This window comes from Pholis gunnellus, assembly GCF_910591455.1.
Source record: "Pholis gunnellus genome assembly, chromosome: 15".
Taxonomy (NCBI): Eukaryota; Metazoa; Chordata; class Actinopteri; order Perciformes; family Pholidae; genus Pholis; species Pholis gunnellus.
In genome coordinates this window covers 2,713,213-2,740,865 of record NC_136542.1, presented here as the reverse complement: position 1 = coordinate 2,740,865, position 27,653 = coordinate 2,713,213, and the positions used below count along the sequence as shown (strand labels likewise).

The following is a 27,653-nucleotide window of genomic DNA, read 5'->3' as shown; positions in this document are numbered from 1 at the left end:
GATATCTGATGTTCCTCTTGTGATATCTGATGTTCCTCTTGTGATATCTGATGTTCCTCTTGTGATATCTGATGTTCCTCTTGTGATATCTGATGTTCCTCTTGTGATATCTGATGTTCCTCTTGTGATATCTGATGTTCCTCTTGTGATATCTGATGTTCCTCTTGTGATATCTGATGTTCCTCTTGTGATATCTGATGTTCCTCTTGTGATATCTGATGTTCCTCTTGTGATATCAGATGTTCCTCTTGTGATATCAGATTGTTTATGCAGTTCAAGTTGAACGAGTACAGATGCAAAATAAGATTTGTTCAAAATGTTGATTTGTCTCTTTTGTCTTTTCTCCGAAGACTCTCTGTCGTCTGGTGATGATGAAGATTATGACGAAGATCCAGAAGATGCAGGTAATGGAAATGGTGAATTCTTAATTTAACTTTTTCGAGTGAAACAATGTCATTGGATGTAAGTAAGGCGATACTTTGAAGCCAAATCATTCACCAATTCTGAAGAGAGAACAAAGCAACCTCCAGGTTTTTTTTCGTCCACTAGCGACACTATTTTTAGCACTTAAAGTATTAATGTGTACAAAAATACAAGCTGACTTCCATTAAGGCGGCATGAAGTGCGTCGTTAAGCTTAATGAGCATCACCTGCTGCTGAACGGGAGCCGTGAGCTGCTGTGGAGGACAAACAAGAGACAGCTTTGTTTAAATGGTGTTTCATTTTTCTACCACTTTATTTCCCTTCCATTGGAGAAGAGTTTAGACCAGCTGTACAATCTATCTTTGTCAGAGCTATATTAATATTAAAGGTTGTATGGATCAATTCGCTGGACTAATCATAACTATAACTCAACCACGGTTGTTCCTCTTAATTCCTATATCAGATTTAGCTTTTTATCGGCTTTCATTGGCGAGGCGAGTTTCCTTATGTAGGACATTTCAGCAACTGAGACTTTTATGTTTACCTGACTGTATTTAATTTTAAGAAATAATAGTAATAATACTAATATAATAGTATGCTGGCAGGCATTCAAACAACATGTTCCTCGCCTCCACACGATTCTTGCAGGTTGCAGACTCCTGATGAAGTCTATAACTCTTCCAGCTACTTGAGGGATTCTTGTTTTTCAAACCCTGAATTATTAGCAAACCTTATTACATGACGAACAGGTAGTGTTTCGTGCAAAATGCAGTTAAAAGCTGCATTTTAGAGCTTCACTTGTCACTGTGATAAAATATGTTGTCTGTTGGAACCACAAGAGTTGCTTCTAAAGGAGTTTTTATTGGCAAATATCATTGGGGTTGACGCAACTGATTAGATTTATCTGAGTGTGATCTGAGTTTTATGTCTGGAATTGGAATTATATGGCTCTCATAACCGCGCGCCGTCTCGCTGTGCTCACAAGTAAAGCTTTCTCCCCAGAGCACTGAGCTAAACGCCACCGTCGCACAGATCAAAAGCCGACGGGGGTTTTTTCTTCCCCGGCAGGTAACACTCCCTCTGTTGTGATGTGAGCTGTTTTGGCATTTCGAAGACGTGCAGAGTTCAGGTGCAGGTGAACAAAGAACGATGAGGGGATGAGGGATGGTTCCTGCCGGCTGCGCGCGTGCTTTTACAAGCGCTGTTCTGTCAGCTAGCATGACTCCAGAGGGACGGAAAGCGTCTCCAATCCCACGTCGGCCAGACGCTAACGCTGCGCTGCCTTTGTTGTAGCGTGCGGAGGGAGACAGCCGAAGGTGAGGACTCAAGACAGTCAGAGACAGACGAGAAAATAAGAGGAAAGAAATTGTGAAAAATAAGGTGATAGAGGAAGAGATGACGTGAAGCGAGGGAGACAATCTGACGCAGAAACTGAGAAACCTGCAGAAAGAGAGAGATCTATGTTCACCCCATTACAAATGCTGAACTTTCCACACATTTCTAGAACTGTTTCCGTACTTTGACGGCTCACAATAGTTCAAAGAAGAAGGAATCGATTAGACGACTCTGCATCTTGACTGTGGACTGCAGCTGTGAAAAAACAACCCCAAAAACATGCCAGAGGCGTCAAACAGTCCATCACATCTAGAACCCGAATCCCAGTCCACCTTAACCGCTCGTCAAAATTGGTGCCGGAGGCGAAATATGGAACCGGTTTCGGTGACGGCGCGACAGGCGGTCGCACCAACCGAAAATCAAAGCCTCTTTGTGAGCGAAGCTCCGTGTCGTCCCAACTGGACTTAAAAATAAAAAGCACAGACAGCGACGGCGATGCTGAAACAGCCCAAACGCCCACATGGTCGCCATCAACGTTTCACCCAGTCTGCTGGGATCCGGCTACAGTCGTTACATGGTGAGAGAGAGGCTTGATCTCTCTCTCCTATCTGAATAACAGCAAAGGAGCTGTTAATTAAGGCATCATGCAAAGAAAATCATTCATTTTTACAAACCCCCCAAAAAATGTCTCTTCTGGAGAGTTGCTGTTTTCCTCTCTGTTGGGACGCAGGAAATAAATCTGTATTTTAATGAGGCGGTTGCTGCTGATGACAGCATGCAAAGGGAGCTTTGAGAAAGACAGGCTGTCAAAAACAGGTAACAACTGTTATTAAGGATTGCCTTTTTCTTTATTAAGGCATGTAGCTGATGCTCTTATCCGGAGAGATTATAGAAGAAAGCAGCCGAACAAGCAGCAGAAAAGCTTCCTGTTGCCGTCTTTGTACCGAGAGAGTCTGTGGACAAGCTTAACACCTGCAAATGTGAAAACCTGAATGTGTTTGAATGCGCAGCTTCACTTGGCGGTGAAAGCCTGAAGTGTTTTTCTAAATGGGCCGAAGTGGCAGCGGTGGCAGCGGCGGCGGCGGCTTACTGCAGACATCCTGAATGCCAGTAAATAGCCTCGGACTGCCAGACTTAATCTTTGGATGTAAGTCTACCTCATGACATACGAGGCTCCGATTTCCTGGCCAAAAGGAGAGGGATTAGTCCAGAAACGTTAAACCCCTATCGCTGCTTAATGTCCGCTAAGCCACCGCTAATTAGCCAGGCTATGAGCAGGAAGGAGCCATGTGACGAGCCACGCAGCCAGACGGAGAGTCCCAGTCGGTGAGCGGAAGAACATCCGCGTCCACATGCAGAGAAGGACGATAATAGAGACGTGGACGTGGCGAAAGAGACTATCAATGAGGGAGAGAGGGGGGAGGATGGAAAACATTCGCTGATTGACAGCGAGACAGAAGAAACGGAGTGAGAGAAGAGAGAAGATGGCGAAACAAAAGAGAAGTCACTCAGTTGAAGTGATGCTGCTGGCCACAGCTGACTGTTCTCAGAGGAGAGAGACACACAGAAAGTCATGAGCTCACTCTCCACCGGCCTCCAGGACTCGCTCAGCTGTCTCCCACGGCCTTCTGGGAAAAAGGCAGAGGAGATAGACGCCTGCCCGGCAGCCACAGTAATCCCTGCGCCCAAATGATGCTATCGACCAATTTGTAACATTGACACCAGATTTGTGTTTTGTTTTTATTCGAGTAGAAAGACAGCAGCTGGTTGATCTGCTTTATTTGCATCTATTTGACTCTAAATGGACCATCATTTACTAAATGAACATCATGCTGTATTGAAGAAGACTTGAAACTAGAGATTGAGACCATAAACTCATGTTTACAATGTTTACTGAGGTAATAAATCAAGAGAGAAGTAGAGTCATTTTCTCATAGACTTCTATACAACCAGAGGAGTCGCCCCCTGGTGGACACGAGAGAGAATGCAAGTTTTTAGGACACTTCCGCATCAGCTTCACTGTTCACATCCGGAGGTTGCCGTCTTGTAGACACAGTGAGTTAATGACCAAACTGTGAAGTTGATGCTTCTATTCTGAGAGGCAGCACAAACCACATGTGTTGCAAAAACAGCACAAAAAAAGTAAAAGAAAGTGAAATCTCTCATGCAATCTGCTCTGGGAAAGGCCATATCAATATGAATCTGAAAAATATTCAAAGTAAACTGTCGACATGTTTGTTTTAACATGCCTGAATTGATCATAAAAGAGTCTTTGTCTACATCGAGTCATAATGGACGATTACTATCTTTCGAGACCTCGGCTGTGTTGGAGTTCAACCTCACGCGATATACAGGTTATTAAAGTGAGTATTTTCTTGCGCCATGGAAAGCAGCGTACACACTCTGAAAGAGTAGTGTGTGTGTGTGTGTGTGGGGGGGGGGGGGGGGGGGGTAGGAATGTTAACACAGCCTAATCTGTGCTGTGCTCCCGAGCTATGCAGCCTCCTTGTTTACCCTGGCAGGAGAGCAGAGAGCCGGACGGCGGGCCACGCTACGCTGCTCCGCGGCCGCCATTCCTGCGACTCTTGTTTGCCTTGAGTCCCCGCAGGCCCTCCGGGGCAGCGTGCCTTCAAAGAGCCCCAGTGTAATCTGTAATGAAATCTGCCCGTGTGCTCGCAGGCGTCGGCGAGGGCAAATTATACAATTACACAATTAGGACCCCCTCCTCCTCCTCCTCCTCCTCCTCCTCCTTTTTCCCCAGATCGGTGTCTGAGCGCTTGAACGGCCTTGTGCCGCGGCGATCGGTGTGTCCCGCTCCAGCTAATTGCTGAAGTCGGGCTGATAGAGAGCCACAGTCACGCTCCTCCGACCCGCAACACAGAGCCGGGAGTCGGAGGGAAAAAAGTGAACAGAGAGCTGCAGTGGGTTTTTCATGTGCGTAGACACACTTGTAGCTGCAATGCTTAGTCCAAAATACAAAGAAAACACCCGTCAGGGCCCACAGCACCCCCCCGCAAGGCTGCACAGTTTTAATAATAGAAAGTATTTACACAATTTTAATCAGCATCTGGATCTGCATTAGAATCCACACGGCCTGGCGATGATGGGATAAATGTGCCACATCTTTCCACTTAAAATGTTGAGATACCCTGCTAGATAACATACAAACAACCAAGATGAACATTCTGATTACAAATACTGTGATATCTTGTAGAAAAGGAAAGTCAGGAAATTAAACAGCTTTACATTTTTTTATTTCAAATGAAGATGAATAACATGATTACTGGTAGCTGTAATACAATACGTTTCCCCCAGTTGACATATCTAGTGTGTGTGTGTGTGTGTGTGTGTGTGTGTGTGTGAGAAGGTGTAAACCAAACAAACGGTCCAGTCGTGTATTTTTAGGCTCCCGGAGAGACTCCCCTCCTCAGTTAACTGACAGGTGGACGCGACTCTGTAACTGCTGAGCTGATAGAAGACGTTAGAATAAACCACTTTCCACTACCGCGATTGTATATCCGAGCAGGGGCTACCTCAAGACCCTGTCCCTGCGGGGTTTGAGGGGTATTTGCTCAGGATCCCTCTCCCCCCCCCTCCCCCCTCTCCCCCCCTCTGCTGAGGAAATACCAGCCTGCCAATTAGACCCGGAATGGGATTCCTGAGTGTTGCTGAGCGCACAGATCAGAGGGCTTTACTGTAAATCAAGAACACGCTTGAATTTGAATATCGACTGCTGTTTCATAATTGGAGAAGGCTTCATGTTTTACTCTCTGACGTTGCAAAGTGACTGTATCAGCTTCCTTTAAATGCTGAGACCCAAATGAATCTATTTCATCAAAACATCACTTTATTTACACTCACGCATTAATCAAAGAAAATATAGGTGTATTTATTATTACATTAGTAGTTCTCGTTTCAATAATTACTTTTAGTTTTGATTCTGGTTTTCTTTATCTTGTTATTTAACCCTTTGCTCTCCTCCTGAAGCTAAGCGGTTCCATAAAAGGATGTTGTTTACTGTTAACTGTAAACACACAAACAGTCAGGACACGCAAGCTCTGATTCAAAGAAGTAGCGTATAGTTTTTATATAGTTTTTCATTATAACCAGAATGGCTGTGCTCTTAAAAACCCTCTGCTGCACAGGAAGTGATGGTGTTTCTGGTGTTGAATAAGTAGAAGAAGAACAGTGTGGTTACCGTCTCTCAACAGACCAAAAAAAAAACTAAAAACAAGACCCACTCACAGAAAAATTTATCGCTAGAAAATACGAAGAAGAACTTCGTCACGGCGCCGACAACTCGGTTTGATTGACAGGTGATCTCGTGCAGAAACACAGCAGTTAGCACTTAGCGGCTAGAGGTCAGTGAATAAACAGATCTCAGTGTGTTTTTGGGACAAAACCCATGGAGACGTGCTGACTCCACACAGGCGTCTATTTTGGGTTAAAAACATCATCGTGGCTGGAGGATCAGCAGCAGCAGCAGCAGGAAGGTGTTTTCAGGCTCAGCAGCAGCAGCAGGAGGACCACACATCAGGAGAGAGACTGTTTAAAAACTCAGTGTGTGTGTGTGTGTGTGTGTGTGCGTGTGTGTGGCTGATCGTGATGCCAAGAAAACAATGTGTTCAGACTCCTTGGAGGGTTGTCCCACGCTGCGCAGTGTCGCTCCAAAATATGCCGAGACAGACGAGAAGTAATGAAATCTAACAGATATTTCCCTTTTAAGGTGGAGGCCGCGTGTGTGTGTGTGTGTGTGTGTGTGTGTGTGTGTGTGTGTGTGTGTGTGTGTGTGTGTGTGTGTGTGTGTGTGTGTGGTTGCACGTGGAGAGCGTTTGCCTCGGCGAGCTGGGGAGTCTCTAACTCAAGCAGTGAGCAGTGTTTCAACTGCTCCGTTGCAGTTTGTGAACACACACACACACACACACACACTCAATAGAGTGAAGTAACGCTCTTGTTTGTTTGCTCTCTAAGAAGATTCGGCTTTCATCACTGAATGTGTCTCTCTCCTGGTCTGGTTGTAATTACTCCGCGATGCCGAAGCCAAAGTTTGATGGCAGGAGCCAAAAAAAAAAAACAATCTGTCAGAAATATATCAGAACAGCCAAAAAGCCTTATGATAAACAGACGCACATGCCGACGATTAGAGACAATCACAGACAGGTATTTTATTCCAACTCTCTGATTGACATCTTGGGACGGGTATCGATACTTGGGATGCTTATCGGTCCGGTTCCTCATCGATACTCTAATATAAGAATTTAGAATACATTGGCAGCCAAACAATTATTTAAGCGATTAGCTTTCATTGATTAGCCTTATTCTTCTGATCAAACTCCTCATGGCGTCGCTAACGTTATCTGCTGGACAAACACTCGACGTACCGTTGAAAACTGAGCGTCTCTGCAGATTGATGTTCTGCTTGTTGGCCAAATGTTGACGTAAACCGCTGGTGTTACTTCTCTTACTTGTGAGGGTTTTATTGCATTTGAGACAACAAGAGTTCTCAGAATGTACTGGAGTAAAACGTAGCCACGCTGTGGATCTTTTTCAGAAAGCGGAGGATTTACACAGAGATCTCTCTCCATAACTTCTAAAGAACCGAAAGCAGAACCGTGAACTCTGGATGTTATCGTCATTCAGAGTTTTTCCTCATTTAGAACCGGTTCCCGTTTTTTTCGTGAGGGGAATCCTTATTGACATCTCACCTGAGTCGTCCTGATGAGATAAGAACCCGCCCATGTGGGTTACTTTTGTTTGATAACAGACACACACAGACACACTAAAGCGCAGATATTGAGATGCTAATTAGCTCCTCTCTCTCTCTCTCTCTCCTCCTGCATTTAGAAAGTAAAAGAGACATCTGATGACCGGTCAGCCACCTCCCCTGCTTTTGTTCCGGGAAACACACACACACACACACACACACACTCCTATAGAGAGAGTGGGTGAGCCATGCCTCGGTGCTCTCACCCTCCACACCCACACAGCGGGAACAATAGGCCTCTCTGACTCGCTACACTCTCTTTGTCCGCCGTCTTCTCAATACAACTCAATAAATCGCTCCGACAGGTTTTTACAAACGCTCAGGATCGGACGATTCAAATGAACTCCTGCATTGTCGTGGAAAGGGGGAGGAAGAGGATGATACGCTTTTGTTTGGTCCCCGGTGACGCTTCACGCATTTGTGTCCTCCGTCAAACTGTGTCTTTTTTTCATCGTTTAGCGCATCTTGAACTTTTCTCTCAGGACAAGAGGGCGGGGCTTGACAGTGGAGACACAATGGGTGCAGGTACTGCATGTCGTTTACCCGGAGCGGAGAGGGTAGACCTCCTCACATCTGTTCATAACTCATCCAAGATGAGGACCAATTTGAAGACGGGGCAGAGGAGCAAGTTGTACCGTCTGCGCCATCTTTTTCCTCTTACTAAAACATGTTACGATGAATTCCTGGAGGGTGTTTTCCCCCCAAAAAATTCTATGATCTCAGATTATACCAGAAAATGGAAAACTCTGGTTTGATCAGTTCTCATCTGAAAGTGGTACGTCTTGGCAGAGTCACAAAAATGAAGACTTGAGACCTGAAGTTAGTCTCAAACTTTGACTTAGTGCCGTCACAGAACCCGTGACTTGATCCCGGCTACACGGCAACACTTCATAAACACTTTATTGACAGAAAACGTCGTAATCACGGTCTGCGTGCGGTTGCACGAAGGCTCCGCAATCGGTCGCTTCTCTGCGCGATCTGAGGATTTCACAAAGAGGGTCAATATCATTTTTAGATGCTTTTGAAACAGGAAGTCTTAAACATTTGCAGTGTATTCAACCTTTTTTTCTTCATAATGCATTTCATACTTGACTTCTGTCTTTACAGGGCTTGTATAAAGACAAAGTAGTCCCTGAATATAAGATATGAGTTTACAGTTCCTTATGATTCATCCTCGGTGTGGCGGAGGTTGGTTTATGGCGTGTTGCCGGTTACACTCGTTGTCTTCTTGCTTCTTTAAAGTGCATTTTGTTTGTGCGCCCTAGTGTGGGACTTGAGATTTGATTTGGACGTCTCGAATGACTCGATACAATGGCTTCAAATAATAGTTATCCGTGAAATGTTGTATAATAACAGCCTGCATAGTACAGTATGTTCTGCTTTGGAGAAGTAGTTTGCCATGACTGACGGCCTGTTTTTGTGTTTCGCCAACAGAAGCTCCGTATTGGACGAGGCCCGACCGGATGGACAAGAAGCTCCTGGCCGTTCCGGCCGCCAACACCGTCAAGTTCCGCTGCGCCGCGTCCGGAAACCCGACGCCGACCATCCACTGGCTGAAGAACGGCAAAGAGTTCAAGGGAGAGCAGAGGATGGGAGGCATCAAGGTGAGAGGACTTAACTCCAAACATGTTCACACCTAAAGGGCACAGAGGAGCTGTGATTTAAGGATTCAAATCCTCACACCAGCTGCCAGCAGGAGGTGATGCTCCGCCCGCCTTGAGCTGCCATCAGAGTGCCTTTTAGCAAGGCATCTTAATCCCCCCCGCTAGTCCAGTGGAGCTGCTGTGTGTCCATCTGTAGATCGGTGCGAGTGACGCGATGCTCCCTGGTGTGAATTGCTATAACTGGAAGAGTGTGAAGCGAAGTGCTGAGAGACCGCTCATGCTCCGTGGATCTTCTCACGGTAAATAAAGGTCAGAAAACGCGCCGCCCCAGCGGGACTCGAGCTGCCTGTAGCCCCCCCCCCCCCCCCCCCCCCCCCCCAAACCCCCGCTAAGCTCAACAAAATACATTCAGAGGGTCGAACTGCTGTGCTGAAAACAAGAGTGGAGCACAAATACATGCGTTCCTCGCGTGATAGCTCAATGTTGACAGTAATGCGGAGCAGCAAACAGCTGTTGTATTCTCTCTAAACACTGGGCTCTCATGTGGAATGGCACTGCTTAAAGTAACAGGGCTTGGTTTACTTTTGTGTTCCTTTAATGGCCCTGAGCTGTAGGATTAAAAGACAAACGCAGTGTGGTAAGAAGATCGGAATTCAAACAGTCCAAACCTGTGTTTTGGTTCAAAATAAACTCAAACTGAATGACATATGAATTCTAAAATGATGCCCAGGGAGGTAAACTCTTCCTAAACTCTTCCAGCCCTTGTTCTGTCCTCGTCTTGAGCTCTGATCAGACCGAGTGGGTTTTTTGCAGGTTGCTCAAGCGTCACACTGATTTGCCTCCTGCTGTTTCCTGCTCAGATCAGGATAACTACGGTTCGTAAAGTCTTATAGCTCCGGGGGATCCTGCAAAGTTGTTCCTCTCGAGACGCACAGAGCGGAGAAACGTGAGGCGCTCTGTCCTGCAAAAAGCAGCTTGCGAAAAGGCTCCACTCTCGTTGAAAACATTTAGGAAAACCCCGTCTGATCAGGGCCTAATTCTCCCTTATTCTCAGCCCTCACACTGTCTTAATAAAGTGATGCTGAGGGGAGACAATTTCCCTCTTAAGATTGTACAGTCTTTAATCATTTTCACACGGTTTTAGTGTAAACATCGGCCCCATTTACACTTTCAAAAACTGTCTTTTTCCTGTTGAATTGCTGTGTCAGGGGAAAGCGACCTGGCGAGGCACTTTGTTGCTTTAAAACCGTAATAAAGACAGTAAGCAGAAGAAGAGTGAAACTAAAACTACTTCAGCTGTTTGTGTGTCGGGCCGGTAGAGGCCGAGGCAGTGAGAGACGCTCTCTCCCCCGGTGGAGGTTTGGCATTTAAAGAGTTAAATGTAATGAGATCCTGCAGCTATTAACAGTTTACAGAGATCTCCAACATCTGCTCCCAGCAGACCAACAGCAGTTGTCTCCCTCCCTCTGTCCCCACTCTCTCTCTCTCACACACACACACACACACACACACACACACCTGTCACCAGCCCTCAGGACACTGAGTGGCTCCCCGACAGCAACTTTTAGCACGTTAGGTACGCCAGATGATTTGCAGATGACAAGGTTTGCGGCTACGTTGTTAGCAGCAAATGAATCTCAAACTTGGCCGGTCAGATCACTTCAATATTTATTCCATCTTTTCACCAAATCTCTCGCTGCTCACCCTGATCCACAAGTGTCCTTTTTGTGTAGAAAATGACTCGCCATCAAGGAGCAAAATTGAGATGTTTTTTGTGGTGACTGGTGCAGTATTTCGATATTAATGTCAACGTAATCGTTAGAAGGGGTTGAACTGATTCCTCGAAGAAAATTGAGACATCCATGTTGGTGTCAGGAGAAGGAGAGCTAACGGAGCTAACGGCTAACGTTAAAGGAGGTTGCATTGAGTTACATCATGAAGCGTTCAAGCTCTATTAAATATAAATGACAATTGAGCAAAGGTCAATTATAACGTTATCGTGAGGCGTTCAAATGACATCTTGTAAAATGTAGTTTTAGGTGAGAAACTTGAATAATGTAATGTAATATGGCACCTAAATGCACTAAGTGGGTTTAGTTTTGTCTGCAATAAAAAAGTTTATTTTCTAAAAAGGAAACCAAGTTAGTAGTTCTGTCTTATTTTCTCTTTCTTATACTTACTACAACTCTACTACCTCAAGAAAGAAACAAAATTCATATTTTGTATCCGATTAAATGATTAATCTGTAGAATACTCAATTACTAAAATGGTCGCTATAGCTGCAGCCTTAATCACGATAAAGTCTCCCTCTGCAGTGCTCATCCCTCCGTCCTGCAGCAGTAGCCATTTTGTTCACTCCCCCGCTCTAAAGCGTGCACCTGTGGGATGCTACGTGTGTAATTAGAGAGATGTAGCTGGCTATGCATAGTAAAGCCTTTACGGCGTATACGTGACGTCTACTTGCACTGGGTTGTGTCAGTGTGTGAGCTGTGACACCAAGTTGTCACCAAGCCACCGAGACAAATTCCTGTACATTTTCCGCTCTGTATAGCTCAGCGGGTCGTGCTTGGCACCGTCTATTGCTGTGGCCACCCATGCTGTTGGCCCTCGCGGTGCTGTGAAGTGTGTAGGTGTCCGTGTGTTATTTGAGGTGCGTGTTGGATCGACGCTGTGACTGTTGGTTTATGCACAGAGCTCTAAAGCAGAACCGGGGCAAGTTGAACAAAATGAAAACGTGTCTTAATGCTGCCCTTCTTTCAGGAGTTTCTCCAGCTTAACTTGTATTTGTTTGGGTTTTTAATCAGGTCAAAAGGTTTTATCACATAAAAGAAACCACTTACTTTTTTTCCGCACTTAACTTATCTTGCCATGCAGAACTTAGCCTTTTAATTCCCTCTCAGTGAACTTGGCTTTTATATAACCTGCAGACTTTATGCTTTAAAGCCACTTAACCCTACTCGACAGTGTTGTGTGGCTTCTTTTGCACACGATTATGAAACGTTAAAGCCACACGTATCAGCAGCAAAGTCTCCGGGAACAAATTCCTGCCACAGTGATGGAGATGTAAGATCGGAGGTGGCCGTTATTGAGACGTTCCTTTCTGTGTCTTTATGGAGACGTTATCACATGCCCCTCCCCTCCCCTCTGTCCTGTCCCGGAGCCCTTATAAAATCCAGTTAGCCATGTGGCCCCGTTGGCCTTGAGGGAGGTGAACGGAGAGGTCACCCTCTATAGAAACGGGGCGCTGGGTGACAGACAGGCCCGTGACATGGCCTGGCTTCAGAGGGGTCAGGGGTAACGGCTTCACCCGTCCTAAGGTCAAATCCTCCGCTAACTCCACCTCCACCCTGCAAAACATTAGGCAACTGTCCAGCACGGAACAATGAACGTTTAATGTCCTTGGTGCTCAGTTTTTTTTCTTTTCAAAGCTATTTTCTAGAAGATAATCCAGACGTTTGCACATTACCACCGAAAATCAAATCACATTATCTCCAATTAAGTTGAGTGATGTGTCTAATACCATTACAATGTCACTTAATTTCTAACACGGTTATCCTTCAGATCCTCGTTTCCATCCAGTGTTTGTGCACCGCATTACCCACAAATCACCTGCCAGTCAAGCACCATGAGAAGATTTCGACTCTTTGTTGAATACTCCGTTCTGATTGGTCGTTTACGGCATTCTACGGTCTGTTATTGTCTTTATAGCAGACAGCTGCTATGAATAACAGACTGTTGCAACAGAATCTATTTTAGATCCATATTTTGCATCAATTTATTGATTTCTTTAGTGAGTATTGGTGCAATAAGCGGGATGACAGCTATCCCTTACTTAAATGTTTTCTTTTGATTCTCCTGTTTTTGTCCTTCAGTCTCGTGTGGCTAATGCTACACATGCTAACTACCGTCATGATGTGGAACAATCACTGCTTTGTGGGAAGCTGCAGGAAACATAAAAAGCCTCATTTGTTGTTCGCTAAATGGTTTTTAAGTGTCAAACAGCAACACTGTGAAGAAAGTGTTAATGAAGAGCCTCAGAAAGAAGGATCACAAACAAACTGGCTGCAGATTGAATCGTCATTGAGCCAACAGACGACAGAATGCAGCAGTCCGTTGTCAGGACAGACCTTTCTTGCGGTGCATTCAGTCCGGCCGTGTCACCCCGCCTCACATCTGCCCGGTGATGAGTTCATCATGCAGGACTGGGCAAGTGGGGGGGGCACCCTGAGTCCTGACAGCCTGACAATGGCCTTCTAAAGACTCTATTCCTTCAACGGGGTCCTCAAGGTGAAGCCGTCTTCCGCTGACATGCGTATTGAAATGACAAGATCATTTTAGATTTGACAGCCGTGGTTAATTTCCACTGAATGAATCGCAACCGTGTCGGATTTTTTTTTTAAGGTTTGGACAGGTGACGGGATGATTCTGTCATCCGTCTCTTGGGCTGAGAGTAAGTGTGTGTGTGTGTGTGTGTGTGTGTCAGTGACTTGCTAACTGATCCATGCTGATCAGGACAGTGGAGTCCCCTCCACTCAGCACAGTTTGTCATTTACTCTTAAGTGCCATCAGATCTGCGCCAGTAAGAGGTGAAAGTTACCGACCATTAGGGTCCATTACCCGCCGACAAAAGTACCTCCTGACTTCACACTGGAGTGGTTGAAAGTGGCCTTTCAGAGGATGCACCGTGTTCTCCTTTGTTCCTTGAAGACATTCATTTTAAGAAGGTTTCATCTTCCATAAAGGCCTGAAATTACTTTTCTCTTTGTAGATTATGAGGAACATTTCTCACACACAGTCGTGTTTTCTTCGTGGATTTCATGTCGGTTCATTTGTGGAAGATATTTTGTCTTTGGGTTTTTTGCAATACACCAGTATTGACGATAACAGTGATATTTAAAAAATGAAATGTTATTATTATTATTATATTGTTTTGATAATATAGTGTATATTATCCAGCACGTCTTTAAACATTTGAAGCTACGGTTACAGACTCTCTCTCCACCTCCCTACGTAATATATTTTCCAAAAAAGACGGTCGCAGCGGTAATGTTTCCTAGAGAGTGTCGGTGGGTTTAAGAGCGTTTAATTTTTCCAGTGGAGAGTTTGATGGTCTGCACGCTGTTGCACATGCTTTTCTTGGAAGCAAAGGGCTCACTAGTTGTAGTTTTGAAAGAAAGTAACGTTTGATTCTGAAGATTTTAGGAGAATATCAGCAACACAAATCATATATTCAACAACTTGAGTACAAAAATGTAAATGTTGGTAGTATAATTATCACTACTAAGTCTTTCAGGCCGCTATATTTGTATTCTAACGTCTTCTCAGTAGATTGTAACCCGTCTGCACGCTGGAGGTTGTTCAGACCTTCGGTTCTATCTTACGAGCGCTTTGTGAGTCTATTGAAATGCAACACAGAGAACTAAACGGTGCGTTTGTTGAAACTAAATGAAACGGTAAATAGGATGTGTGGCTCATTTGTAAAAAAGGAAAATGAAAATTCCAGCAGGGGCGACATGCCGGAGCTTTGTGCGCCTCCCCAGACAAACTGCGGCGCTCTGAGCCTCCTCCACTATGGAGGGGCAGGGCCTAAAGGTCACAGTTCACCTCTCTATTGAGCCATCAGATGGAGGCGGGGAGAGGTGGGCGTGTCGCCGACCTATTGAGTCTTTGAAAGCCATAGCCAATGCTGTTGTACGCTGCCACGTATGCCGGGAGGGATCACATTGTGTTCACGCTGAACCGCGGCAGCACAAGCGAGACAAAAGTTGACAATGTAATTATTGTGTTTCATTTCGTCCAGGTCGCTCGGCGCTTAACTGATTTTTCAATCCCTGTTTTGACAGGTTTCCAAGGCAGGGCTCTTAAACGGGCTCCACGCTGTTACTTTTTAAGACTTTAAGTACTTTACATCCTTGTTTTTTCCAGTTCGGACTTTAACACGGCCCGGGTTGTGAGTCTCTGTAGGCCGCTGAGGAATTTCTACACTTTGCAAGATTATTTTTGGGCTCTTTTTTTAATTTGAGAGCTTCCACGGTCGTTCACCTTTCTCCCCTGTCGTTTTACACAACTACACCAAGGGGTCTCGAAAAAGACGGATTATCCTGTTTATTTGTTTTTCTCATTCTTTTGTTTTTTCCTCCTCTGAACTCTCATACTTCCAATGTTACAGTCTTCTCCTCTATGTTGATGCAGCGGCATGTAGAGCCAAACTCAGGCAGCCGACCCACAAACGATGCCAGCGAGCCCTCAGGACCGCTTCTATCTATTTCCGCTTTCTCTGTGTCGGCCAAATGAGACGGTAGCACAGGTCCGGTGCCACTGCTCTGCTCTGACAAAGTCATAAATTCTGCTAACTGGCCCCGTTGGTTCTGACGGGTCTATTTTGCGAGGTGAAGACGGAGGGTTTGGACTATAAAGGGAGCAGAGCTTCCTGTGTTTTCTCAGACAACTGCCACACTGCAAAAAATGTCTGCATCTTTATGAACCATTTATAAGCTGGCAGTCGAGTCGAGAATTCTTGTTTTGATTAAAATAAACAAAAGGCTCCGCCAACAGAGTGAGGTAACCTCACTGTTTTCCAAAGGCAGACTCTGTACGGCAAGAACAATATCTTAAAACGAAGCCGATAACTTTATTTGTCTCAAGATAATTCATGCACAAAATGCTGCAGTGCAAATCCCAACCTCCACCTCTTTTCCTCCATGTAAAGACTTTATGTTGGTTTAATGTCTCCTTCCGATGCACACTTCTTGCAGTGTGAAACTCCCCGTGCATTCCCATGGCTCCTCGGGCCCTTCTGTAGGGCCAAAGCCCTAAAACCTTTAAAGCCTCCTATGACTCAAACATAAGCTCCTTAATAATTTAATTCTGTTTGGAATCTGGCATGATTGGAATGGATGGGATTATCACGTTTGGGGACTAATGCTGCAGGTTCAACAGGGGTTAGCCAATGTAACATGCTCATAAAAGCAAGTGGCAAGAAAGTAATTAAATGTGCCGAGGGAAAGAGTTAAAGTGGGAATGTCACTCACAGTTCATTATTACCACATATTAATATTTAGTTTGCTAACATTAGCTAATATTAGCCGCCATATGCTACCGGTCATACCAGCACAAGTGAAGCTGTGACAGCAGAATGTCAACAGTTGGACAAGAAACAGTTTTATTGCTGATAAATTCAACTTTTCGTCTCTATTATTACCAAGTACAAGTGCTGGAGAAAAGATTTCTAAATACCATGAACGTGTAATAACAAATAGTGAAGTTATCAAATACTTGTAGCTCCAGTTTGGGGACTTTCATGCTGACGAATTAAGTTGAAGGATCACATGTTCCTCTACAGATTGTATCAGAAATACGTGTTTCATTGAGCTGAAACTCTGACTTTGAGAGTGGCAACATCCACGAGTTCATAGTCCACCAGCAGTCATAATCATCACTCAAGCTAAAGGAGGAAATCTGCAGAGCAACTACAGCTGTCGGATACATTTAGTGGATTCAAACTTCAAAGTAGCAGAACCTCAAAAGAAGCAGTGAGCTAAAGTAAATGCACCTCCTCTGGCTTTGAGTTATTATGAAACGAGGTGTTTTTTATGATACGGAGACCTAAATAAGACCTCTGATCTCAGTCTCTTTCTCTTTCTGTTGGTGGTCTTGGCTTCTACTGAGCATCGACTTCAGCTCGTATTTTACCACCTTCTAGCTTCCCTCCTCATGCGTCGCCTCCTCCTTCTTCCCCCAAACACCCCTCCGTCCCTCCCTCCCTCCCTCCCTCCCTCCTCCTCCTCCTCCTCCTCTGTGCTCAGCGACCGCAGCAGAAGGCGTCACTCATCTGCTCATGAGAGCAGCCATTGACTCCAGTTTGACTCCCCGGCTCTGAGAGGGGGTAGACGGGGTGGAGCCAGCCAGCCGCTCTCTCAAAAACCTCCATGTGCCAGCGTTGAGCGGGCCGGCCTGCTCCACGTTACCATGCAACTGCAAAAAAAAAAAAAAAAAGAGAAAGCACACACACAGGCATAATATTTACACTGTTACACTATTTTCCGCATGCGCCTCCAAGAGAGAGAGAGAGAGAGAGAGAGAGAGAGAGAGAGAGAGAGAGAGAGAGTGAGAGAGAGAGAGTGGAAGAGGGGGAAGAGGGAGGGATTGATCCTCGACCTGCAAACATAAAGGTTCTGTGAATGGCTGGCCTCCTACCTAAAGCGCGTGGGGTTAAACGTTTGTGAAAACACGGAGCCCTCTCTGGGCCGGCACATTTTCCTACGCAGGTGATGCTGAGTGTTCCACCCTGAAAGGCCTCTTTGTTGACATCCCTCACTCCCCCCGTCTTTCAGTGACTCTGACCCCTTTTCCGAAGGAGTTCACTCGGAGCGCGGCGGCGGCGGCGGCGCCGCGTGTTTCCACTTAAGCCGCGGGGAGGTCGTCCCTCTTGGCCCCCAGTGGAGACTCCTGCCTGTCGATGCGTGTTTGTCTGCTGCTCGCTCTGCCTCTTGAGCAGCTCCTGAATCTGTCACGTTAGTATCTGTCTGCTGCTGCCATCCAGCCACACCTGGTTTGAATTACTACGCAACATTTACCCTCGCGACTCTCTCCGAGGAGGGATTGCTCTTGACTGGCACAGTGGAACCACTGCATGCCCTCACTGCTGGGTGGGAGGAGGAAATGATTTTAAGAGACTTATATGAAATGTTCTTTCAATCAATTAGTTTAAGTGATGGCTCGTCATTTGGGGCTTTCTGGGCTTTACACAACTGTTTTGTTTAGCAACTTGTAAAGCAATCTTGCATCTTGAGAATGACTTCGTCCGTCCCGTCACTTTTAAAATCTGATCCAAAGTCTGCAGCAGACACATAATCAGACGAGAGCAGTCACAGTCATCCATCAAGACGTTCACACCGTGTCCAAAAAGATTGTTTTCTGCTCCTCAACCAGCAAGCAGGTCAAAGCTGTATTACCATTTTTTTAAATGTTTGTTTAAAAAAGGGGGCAAACAACTCGGTAAACCTGGCCGCTCTGTGATGTCACACCAGAAGGATATCAAAGGAGGGAGCGAGCGAGGAGCGGAGGCTTTTCTCTGGACAGAGCGCTCGCTTGTTTGTGGGAGAGCCGTCGGTCTCTATTTCAGCTTCGGTTTGTGATTTAGTGTGCAGTGAAAGGATGATATTTTAAGTCCTGAGATAGACGCATGAACTTGAGATGATAGAACGCTATCACAAGTGGAAATATACAGGATAAGCACTCGTCTATCAGGCCTGATAAACATGACACCTACCTCCCCCTGAGATTTCTTGAAATAGGCTCAGTATCCTCACAGATTTAGATGTGTTGTAATGACATATCCTGACTGTTCTTTCCTCTCTCTCTCTCCCCCCCTCCTTACACCAGTTGAGACACCAGCAGTGGAGTCTGGTGATGGAGAGCGCCGTGCCGTCAGACAGGGGAAACTACACCTGCGTGGTGCAGAACAAGTACGGCGCCATCACCCACACCTACCAGCTGGATGTGTTAGGTAAACAACACCGACTCTCACCGCTGCTTCTGTGTAAACAAGGAATACATTAAACGCGCACCAGAGGTTTGAATGAACCCACGAGAGTTGTTGGTGTGAAGCGTATTATTTTTAAGGCTGTATATCTTCATTTCCTGCAGCATCGTTCCCATGCATGACTTGTGCTTTCCCCTCTCAGAGCGTTCCCCCCACCGGCCCATCCTCCAGGCGGGCCTGCCAGCCAATCAGACGGTGGTGCTGGGCAGCGACGTGGAGTTCCACTGTAAGGTCTACAGCGACGCCCAGCCGCACATCCAGTGGCTGAAGCACATCGAGGTCAACGGCAGCCGCTACGGCACCGACGGCGTTCCCTACGTCAACATCCTGAAGGTGGGTCTGCGGCCCGCGACTCTTAACGAGTCCGGGTCTCGTAATTGACGTCTCCTAAATGTCTTGTTTAATGAGTTTGTACAGCAGGTGGGTCTGCGGGGGCCACAGGCTCTTTTCACTGCAGAGTGTAATTGACGAGCTTGTTCCTCGAACGCTACGCCGTCATCATGGGAAAGGAAAGACTCACCTGCACTTAACCTAATTACACCGCTGTGTACATCAGGTTTATGTTCCTGTGTGTGCACCTGCACTGCGTAAATAATAATAAAGAATAACTTAATTCATAGAGCACTTTTAATACTGAACCGTAGTTCAAAGAGCTTTACAAGAAAATCGAAATAAAAATGCAACACATGCAGAAAGACAATAAAAAGACAAAGGATGCTAAAATACATACGTGTAATCAACAACAGAGATCATTGAGAATGCTAAAAATGAAAGATGTATATAAAAAGAAATAATAACTAAAAAGACATTAATTATAGGCTAAAATCAGCTGTTCTTCACAGAGCCTGCGTCTCTTATAGCTTTAGGAAGTTTTTTCCATCATTTTGGAGCATAGTTTAAAAAAAACAGCTGTGCGGCCTTTTTTTCTTGTGAATATAATTGTGTGTATTTAAAAAAAAAAAAAAAAAAAGAAAGGTCTGTAGAAGATCTGAGAGCTCATGAAGGGCTATAAAACAACAGAGAGTCTGCAACGTAGGCCGGTCCCAAACCATTACGAGCTTCAAAAAGAAGAACCTTAAATCTATTCTCAGAGACACTGGTTGAACCAGATGCTGTAGTTAAACCAGGCCAATGCTCTCTCTCTCTCTCTCTCTCTCTCTCTCTCTCTCTCTCTCTCTTTCTCTCTCTCCCTTGTTTGGGAGCACAGTTCTTAATAAGTTGACATTTTTCAGTTGACAGTTTCGGGAAGACGAGTAAAAAGAGCATTGCACTAATTAATCTATTTGTAATAAAAGCTTTTTTAAAGCGTTTTTTAGCACTTTTATGGGATTGGACAGGAGATGATGTATGTTGGTGTATAGATCATGTGTTGGACAATGATTGGCAACTGTGAAGGTGGATTAAATCCAATTAAATAGTAATTAAAGGTGGATTTTAGTTCCAGTTGTCTTGCGGTTTTGCTACAGCAATGCATTTTATAATGTTATAAGAATGTCTATAAACTGACAATAGTTACAACAACAAACCTGATGTTATTCGCTATTTGTCCCGTCCACAGGCCTGACATGCACATATCTCCCTGAACTTTACTTATTGAATTTTCCAACAAATAATAGACAAGAACAAATAGAGAGATGGGAAAAGGGGCGGACAAAGAAATGAAAATGTCAGAAGACAAAACCAACCATGATATATGAGAAAGTAGCGTCCTGAGAAAAGCATAAATCCACCTTAAAGGTCATATTTTGGGACATTTTGAAGCCATGCCTGCTACACCGGCAGTCCAACTTTGATTCATTGATGACGCTGATCTTCTTGCTGATTGGCTCGACTGTGAACTTGCATCTCCAGGTATTAATTAATGAATTACTGATGTTCTGATTCGTTGTTTTTGCTTCAAACTGCTCAGATGTTTTTTGTCTGAAATGCATAAAAAAGCATTTCTCAATCACAAGCGCTCCCTCGTGAAATAAAGGTTGAATAAACATCGAGGGGGGAAGGAGTCGGATAGTCTTCAGAGTGACTCCTGGAGGTCTCATCACCTCCCCGGGCAGCGCTGGTGTTCAAGAATAGAAAGCAGAAAGCATTCCTCGCCGAGGAGGACAACACCCTAAAGCCACTGTGAGGCGTGTTTTTATTTTTATATATATATATTTGGGGTGAGGGAGAGAAAGACACCCATCGAAAAACCCGAGGAGGCCTTTTGCTTTCTTATTTAGCCTCGTCTCTTTCTCTGCCTCTAGAGAGAGCGAGGGAATAAAACAAACATCTGGTTTGGACTAAGTTAACTGCCGTGGTGGCGGCAACGCAGGGAGAGAGACGGGCTCTGTTTAACCGCCGCTGCCGTCAGATGTGCTGCGTCGCGCGGTTTGAGGAGGAGGAGGAGAGAGGAAAGAGGGAAGAGGCACCCAAAAAAGCCATGGAAAAAATGAGTGGAGGCACACAAGGAAGGGCAAAGTCAGCAGGGAGCGAGAGGGAGAGAGAATGTGTGACCGAGTGGAGGGTAAAGATGGAGGGCGAGAGAGAGGCTTCAAGAATGAGTGGGAGGGGGTGAGAGAGAGAGAGAGAGAGAGGCACGGAGACAAAGAAATAAGAGAAGGGAGAGAGGGAGAGACGGAAAATGAGAGAAGAAGAAGAGTGGCAGGAGACAGAAGAAAAGATAATCTAACATGGCCGGCTTCATCTATTTCTTGCAGTGATGGATTTGAGGCTTTCAGACTTAGTGTTACTTTATTCAGCGGTGAGTTGAAACATAATGATGTCATCAAGGTGGGAGAGTGTTCTCAGGCTCTCACCTCCACAGCTGACTGCAGCAACGTTGGATTATTTCTGCAGCTGAAGCCTTAGTTAATAACCTTCGTGAGCGCCTCACTGATGGATCCTGTAACGAGCTTTATCGTCTTTTTCATGTCGTTCATCATGTAGAAGATAGAATGAATTCACACTGTGAACAGTTTGGCACAAATGTAAAGATTTTCGGGGGAAACTGACGGTCTGATGATGATCTGTGCCCCACGTTGTAAAACATGAGAGGAACATTAGAGGAACCATCACAGCTTAAAGGAATAGTCTGACATATCTTTATTCACTGTCCTGCCAAGAGGAAGATGATTTGTTTAGCTTAGCTTAGCATAAAGACTGGAGACGGGGGGAAACAGCTAGCCTGGCTTTGTCTGAAGTAACAAAATCTGCTATTAATGTTGAACTACTCTTTTAAAATTGGCTCATTCAAATCAGATTTTGTGATTTATTAAACGGCCAGAAACAGCCATTAAAGTTTATTTTTCTTTATTTATTACATTGTTCTAAAAAGACAGAACTAGACGCCTCTTTGATATCTCGCTCTGTTTAACCTTTTGCGTTTTGGAAGTGTCACAGAAATGTTTCTAGATCCGATCGCCGTCGCCGCTTTTTTACGGAAAAGTGTCTAAAAAAAAAAAAAACAGACCCATGTGTAAAAATTCCAGCACATTTAAGTAACGAGGTGCATGTCAAATATAGAGAGAAAGAGAGAAAGAGAAAAGGAGGGAGAGACGGGGAGAAAGACAGGCCAAGAGAAAGAGAGAGAGGGGGGCCCAGACCGCGGCTCCACGCTCTATTTTTGACTACCACATAATTGAAACAGTGTTTACTGAGATCTCTGTGTGCCTCTCTCTCTCTCTCTCTCTCTCTCTCTCTCTCTCTCTCTCTCTCTCTCTCTCTCTCTCTCTCTCTCTCTCTCTCTCTCTCTTTCTCTCTCTCTCTCTCCCTCTTTCTTTCTTTCTCTCTGGTCCCACCACAGTTCATTCAGACTCTCTACATCTCATGTGTGGCATATACGATAGGAGTTTAAATACAGCTCAGGGTGGGAGGAGGAGGAGGAGGAGGAGGAGGAGGAGGAGGAAGGGGTTCACGCAAGATTTTTGTACTTATTTTTTGTTTTAGAAATGCCTGAATTGCTCTTTTGATGCTCGGAAAAAACGGTTAACGATGAGCGACTCACCGCGGCGTGGGGGAGGGAGCGGGGAGGCGTCTGGAGCCGAGCCCTGGAAGTTCATTAAGCAACCGTAAAACATGATATGTGTGCTCCTTTATGTGCTTGGCCCGTTTAATTATTCATCTGCAGTGTGTGTAGGTGTGTGTGTGTGTGTTTGTGTGTGTGTGTGTGTGTGTGTGTGTGTGAGAGCACGTGTTTGTGTGTGTTTATGCATGCAGCACACACACTTTGACAAGATTGACATACTATAATATCCTTTAATCTCCCAATAGACTACAATGTACAGTGTGTGCGTGTGATTTTACAGGTTTGACGTTCTAATGCTTTTAATCTCAAACTGTCTGCTTTATTATTCATGTGTAGTTTGTGTGTGTGTGTGTGTGTGTGTGTGTCCAGGTTTTACATTAACAGTACCTGTAAACTCATATCAAACTACTGAGTTGCGAGTAAAAGTTCTGCAGATGGAACGGTTTGATATTCTTTGGTGTGTTTTCATGTGTGTTCATGTAAATGTGATCTTTCAGGAATTCTCCGCAAAGGCCTCACTGTGCCTCTTAATTTTCCCTTTACAGAGTGTTGTCAGTAAACACACTGAGGCCCACAGTAGGTTGAAACTGTCCAACGTGACAGAGAGAAATGCCGGGAAGTACTGGTGTCGCGCCTCAAACTTTGTAGGCAAGTCGGAAAACGCTTTCTGGCTTAAGATACACAAACCAGGTAAATCCTGAGCTCAAGGGCGACTCTGCCGCCTTCGCTACACTTGATCCTCTGCTGTGTCTCCTCCTCTCTGCGGGGCTCCTCTTGGTTGTGGGTTTGATTGGCTCACTGGCTTGCTAATAGGACAACACACACACACACACACACACACACACACACACACACAAAACATGCCTCTACTGGGATTTAAGTTTAAATTCTCACATTCTATTACTAGTTGCTACAGTGCCACTTTGTCTTCCTTACAGATCAATAACAAACACAATATCACACCTTTAATTACTGAGACAACTTCAAAGCCCCCACAAACCACTTTCACACACACACACACACACACACACACACACAAATGCCCATGTAAAAACCCCACCAACCAAACCATACCAAGCGGTATTGATTTCCCCGGGAGTGCATTCTCCAGCTGTATTAATGTGCTTTTATATTAAAGCATGCGGCAGGACTCTGATTCACGACTGGGTCTGGATGTCACTGTTCATTACTTGAGGCCTGGGGATGGAGAGTCACCCCCCCCCCCCCCACACACACACACACACACACACACACACACACACACACACACACACACACACACACACACACACACACACCCTGCAGAGCCACATCAGACACTGGGTTTGAAACTCCCCCACTGGTCATCACACCCACCATTAGTCAAAGGAGAAGATCCACAACTGCAGCGATGCCCTTTTCTGAGTAGTTTCAAGGTTATTTAGTAGCCACGCTGAATCCTTAGGGTTTTATAAAGTCTTTATAATATTGAAGTCTTTGTCTTTTTAATACTGATTGTAAGTTTGCTTAGCTAAACTAAAATATTTGCATCATTAGTTTCAAACATCTTGTATTGGGGAACTCAAATCTTCATGTGAAATGGAAAAAGAACAGATCCTTGAGGCGCCGCTAAAAACAACAGATACAAATATCCAAAAACATCTCAGAGCAACATCGTACATTAAAGTTTGAAGCTGAGAGATAAGAATATTATAAAGAACTGCATCGAAAGCTTCTGAGAGGTCTAGAAAGAATGGTGAAGGGATCTGCTTTGCTTTGCGTTCGGTAGACGCTGGTTTCATTTAAACTCACATGTCGCAGCAGCGACCGAGAGAAAACTCTGATGCTGTGTCTCAAATCCTATACTTCCGTTAGTACACTGACATAATATACGTAGTACTCTGCATACACATGTTCAACATAGCAAGTATAAGTTCAGAAGTATCAGATTTGAGACGCAGCATAACTGGCAAGAAAAATGTCCGCTGCAAAAATGTTCATCTTATCGAGTCGTTTCTGTTACTGAGCACTGAAAGTCTGGTTTCTTAGAATAAAATCAGATATTGCTGTAAGAACATTTCAACCTGTTTTAAGTATAATTCAACAGGACTCAAGTATGTTCTACTTCAGTGACAGCATCTTGAAGGAAGACTGTATACGGCAGGTCGCCATACTAGAATCAAGAAAATTCATTTTTAGCAAAATTCTTAAAACAAGCTGACAGGAAACGTTTCCACTCGTGGGACTTAGTCACTGAAATGACGGGATAAGAAGGTTTTTGCAGCGCGACAGCTTTCTGGGTTTAGATTGAACCAGCGGGCTTCTTTTGCAGCGTGGTGACGGTGATGCTTTGGGTGTTTTCAGGTGCCGGTGTTGCCGTTGTCAGCAGAAGAAAATCACTCCTTTAAATCCTCACTCCTGTCCTTTCCTACAGGGTGTGTTTGGTGTTTCCTCTAAGGAGCTTTTGGGCTCATGATATCTCTTCTCTCTCTCTCTCTTTATTTCCTCCCTCCATCTCTTCCCCCTCTCATCCTCCACAGACGGCCGGTATTAACACTACAGATAAGGAGCTAGAGGTTCTCTTCTTGACCAATGTGTCTTTTGAGGATGCGGGCGAGTACACTTGTCTGGCAGGGAACTCTATCGGCTATGCTTACCACTCTGCCTGGCTGACGGTTGTTCCAGGTATATTGCTCTTTTCTCTCCGCGGGGTCTTTGGACTCTTGTGGTCCATTTCCATTTCCAAACTATGATTGCAACTGTACTATATTGTTTATTTGTTTGTTTTTTTGCTCAGTAGCACAATCTTTAACATTCCTTTTCAACCCTAATGACCATAGATTGTTACGTGTTAACACGATTTTTAAGTGCGCCGCAACTGTGTCATCTCGTCTTTTAATTGGACGAGCCGAACATGCAATCTAGCCTCCATTGAGAGACGTTTTTTAATCAAAGCAGATCGTCTGTTTGAATGTCTCAAGGCTACGAGGCAATTTAACGACATTTTTTTGTGTTCGGTGTTCAACACAGTAATTACCTCCCTGAGGAGGAGCACATCACAGGTGCAATTACCTGCTGCAGGATAAAACTACAGGCTGATTACTTTCTGATGTGTTTCTGCTTTGACGTATAGATGTTATTCCATAGAATCTGTTCAGGTGAAATGTGCTACTGAGCAAAAGCTTCTTTTCAATATTATTGATGGAAAAGTGTGAATAATGTGGTAATCATCACGTTTCTTGTATTTTCGAGCTGACAATTTGTGCGTCGTGTGACCTCCTCGTCCCCAAAAGCAGTGAGCCCGGAGAAGGAGGACTACTACGCCGACATCCTCATCTACGTGACGGGCTGCGTGCTCTTCATCCTCGCCGTGGTCATCGTCGTCCTTTGCCGCATGAGGATGACGACGCAGAAGACGCTGCCCACGCCGCCCGTGCAGAAACTGTCAAAGTTCCCCCTCAAGAGACAGGTAACAGAAAGTAGATACAAGATTCGAATGAGCACTTTCCCCCTCTTCCTCTCTCTCCCTGTCTGTTTAGTTTGAGCTTTTAGCATCAACGTATAACGTTGGTCCAACATGATGCAGGTGATGCGGTTTAAATTATGTCACAATTTTACCTTTTTTCCGCTAAAAAAACTGTTGAAAACATCATATGAAAACTGTAATCCATGAGGGTCTTTTGCCATAAATATTGAGTTTGTTTTGTAATTCACCAACTTTTCAGCAAACTACTGTATACAGAGTATACGTCCGGGGGGGAAATCATATCAGGAACTTGTTTAACACATTCGTTGCATCAGATGCTGCTTTCAGCAGGTTTTTTTTCCTTTAAAGTGAACTGCAGCAGAACTTAGATTACTTTGAAAAACAACCTCAACAGTCAGGGAAGGAGGAACATGATTAGCTCAAGGAAGCACCCTGAATTAGTAAAGTCATGGAAAAATAGTGTCATTTTGAGAAACCTACAGAAGAGTGTGCATTCGCAGGATCAGACTCACGCAAGCTAAGAGTGTAAATAAATAGAGTGTGTTGTTGTCCGTCTATCCGTCGTGGATCTCCGTCCGTCCCGCCGCGTTGATGACGTGGTGCGGACGCTGGAAGGCGTCACGCTGGTGACATGTGTTCACGTTTATCTTGGAGCGGATTCAGCTCGGGGATATTTATGCCCTCCTGTGACTGTCAGTGTTAGTTTTAGATTTCACTCTGTGTAACGCACACTCGCCCACTCCAACTGTTTGGACAGAAGCATAAAGTGGAGCAGCTGCATCGCTGCGGTCTGCGCGGCGCTTCGCGTCGTTGTCTCTCAGGGCGCCGCGTTCAAGACAAACGTCGGCGGTCAAGGTTCAGAGTCAAACCCAAGACCAAGTCCTAACATACAGAACCAGTCCTACTACTACCAAAATGGGAAATGCACTGAAAACAAAGGGGAAATTTGCTTTAGATGAGAAGATTCATACCACTCGCATATGTGTCTACTGAACAGGAAGCTATGAAAACAAACATTTCTTTAGAAGTTATTTTTATCAGATCCAAAAGTCTATTTAATTTGCAAGATTAAGTGGTAGGAATTATGCTTTTTTTCCAAGCTTGTTCAGGAGGGTTGTGCTCTTTCGACGGGTAGGAAGAAACATTTGAGTCGACATGAATCAGAGGCTCGACGGGACATTTCAGAGTGAAAACAGGATCGAGAATCAGACGCGTCCAAGAAGGGAAAAGGATTTCTGCCAGAGTCCCTTCTCAGGCTTTCCCTCTCCACACTAATTAATAGAGCTTCACCCTCATCCTCTCCTCTGTTCACTCCCCATTACTCTCATCAGAACAGCCTCTCTGCGTTATATATTCCTCAGGCAGTGCAGTGTGGCTCAATGTTCTTTTGGTTTCTTGCAATAGTGGTGACCCAGAATTTCTTCCACATTTGCGAAAATGCACAGCGGATGCAGAGGTTCATCTGAATGACGTGTGGTTTCTCTGTGCGCTGCTCCGGCTGTCCAGCGTCGTGA

General features: G+C 44.9%; 1 protein-coding gene across 5 annotated transcripts in view; it reads left to right on the top strand.

Annotated features, from left to right (window-relative positions):
* The window catches only part of fgfr3 (fibroblast growth factor receptor 3), a 69,331-nt gene that overhangs the window by 27,126 nt on the left and 14,552 nt on the right, over positions 1–27,653 (top strand). Inside the window, exons 4-9 of one of the 5 annotated variants that reach the window (XM_079175023.1) lie at positions 351–404; positions 8,957–9,126; positions 18,511–18,634; positions 18,813–19,003; positions 23,219–23,363; positions 25,949–26,121. In XM_079175023.1, the coding sequence (XP_079031149.1) occupies positions 351–404; positions 8,957–9,126; positions 18,511–18,634; positions 18,813–19,003; positions 23,219–23,363; positions 25,949–26,121 (857 nt within the window). Of the gene's footprint in view, positions 1–350; positions 417–8,956; positions 9,127–18,510; positions 18,635–18,812; positions 19,004–23,218; positions 23,364–25,192; positions 25,338–25,945; positions 26,122–27,653 lie in introns of all 5 variants that reach the window. The other 4 variants (XM_079175022.1, XM_079175024.1, XM_079175021.1 and 1 more) reach the window with 4 other exon arrangements.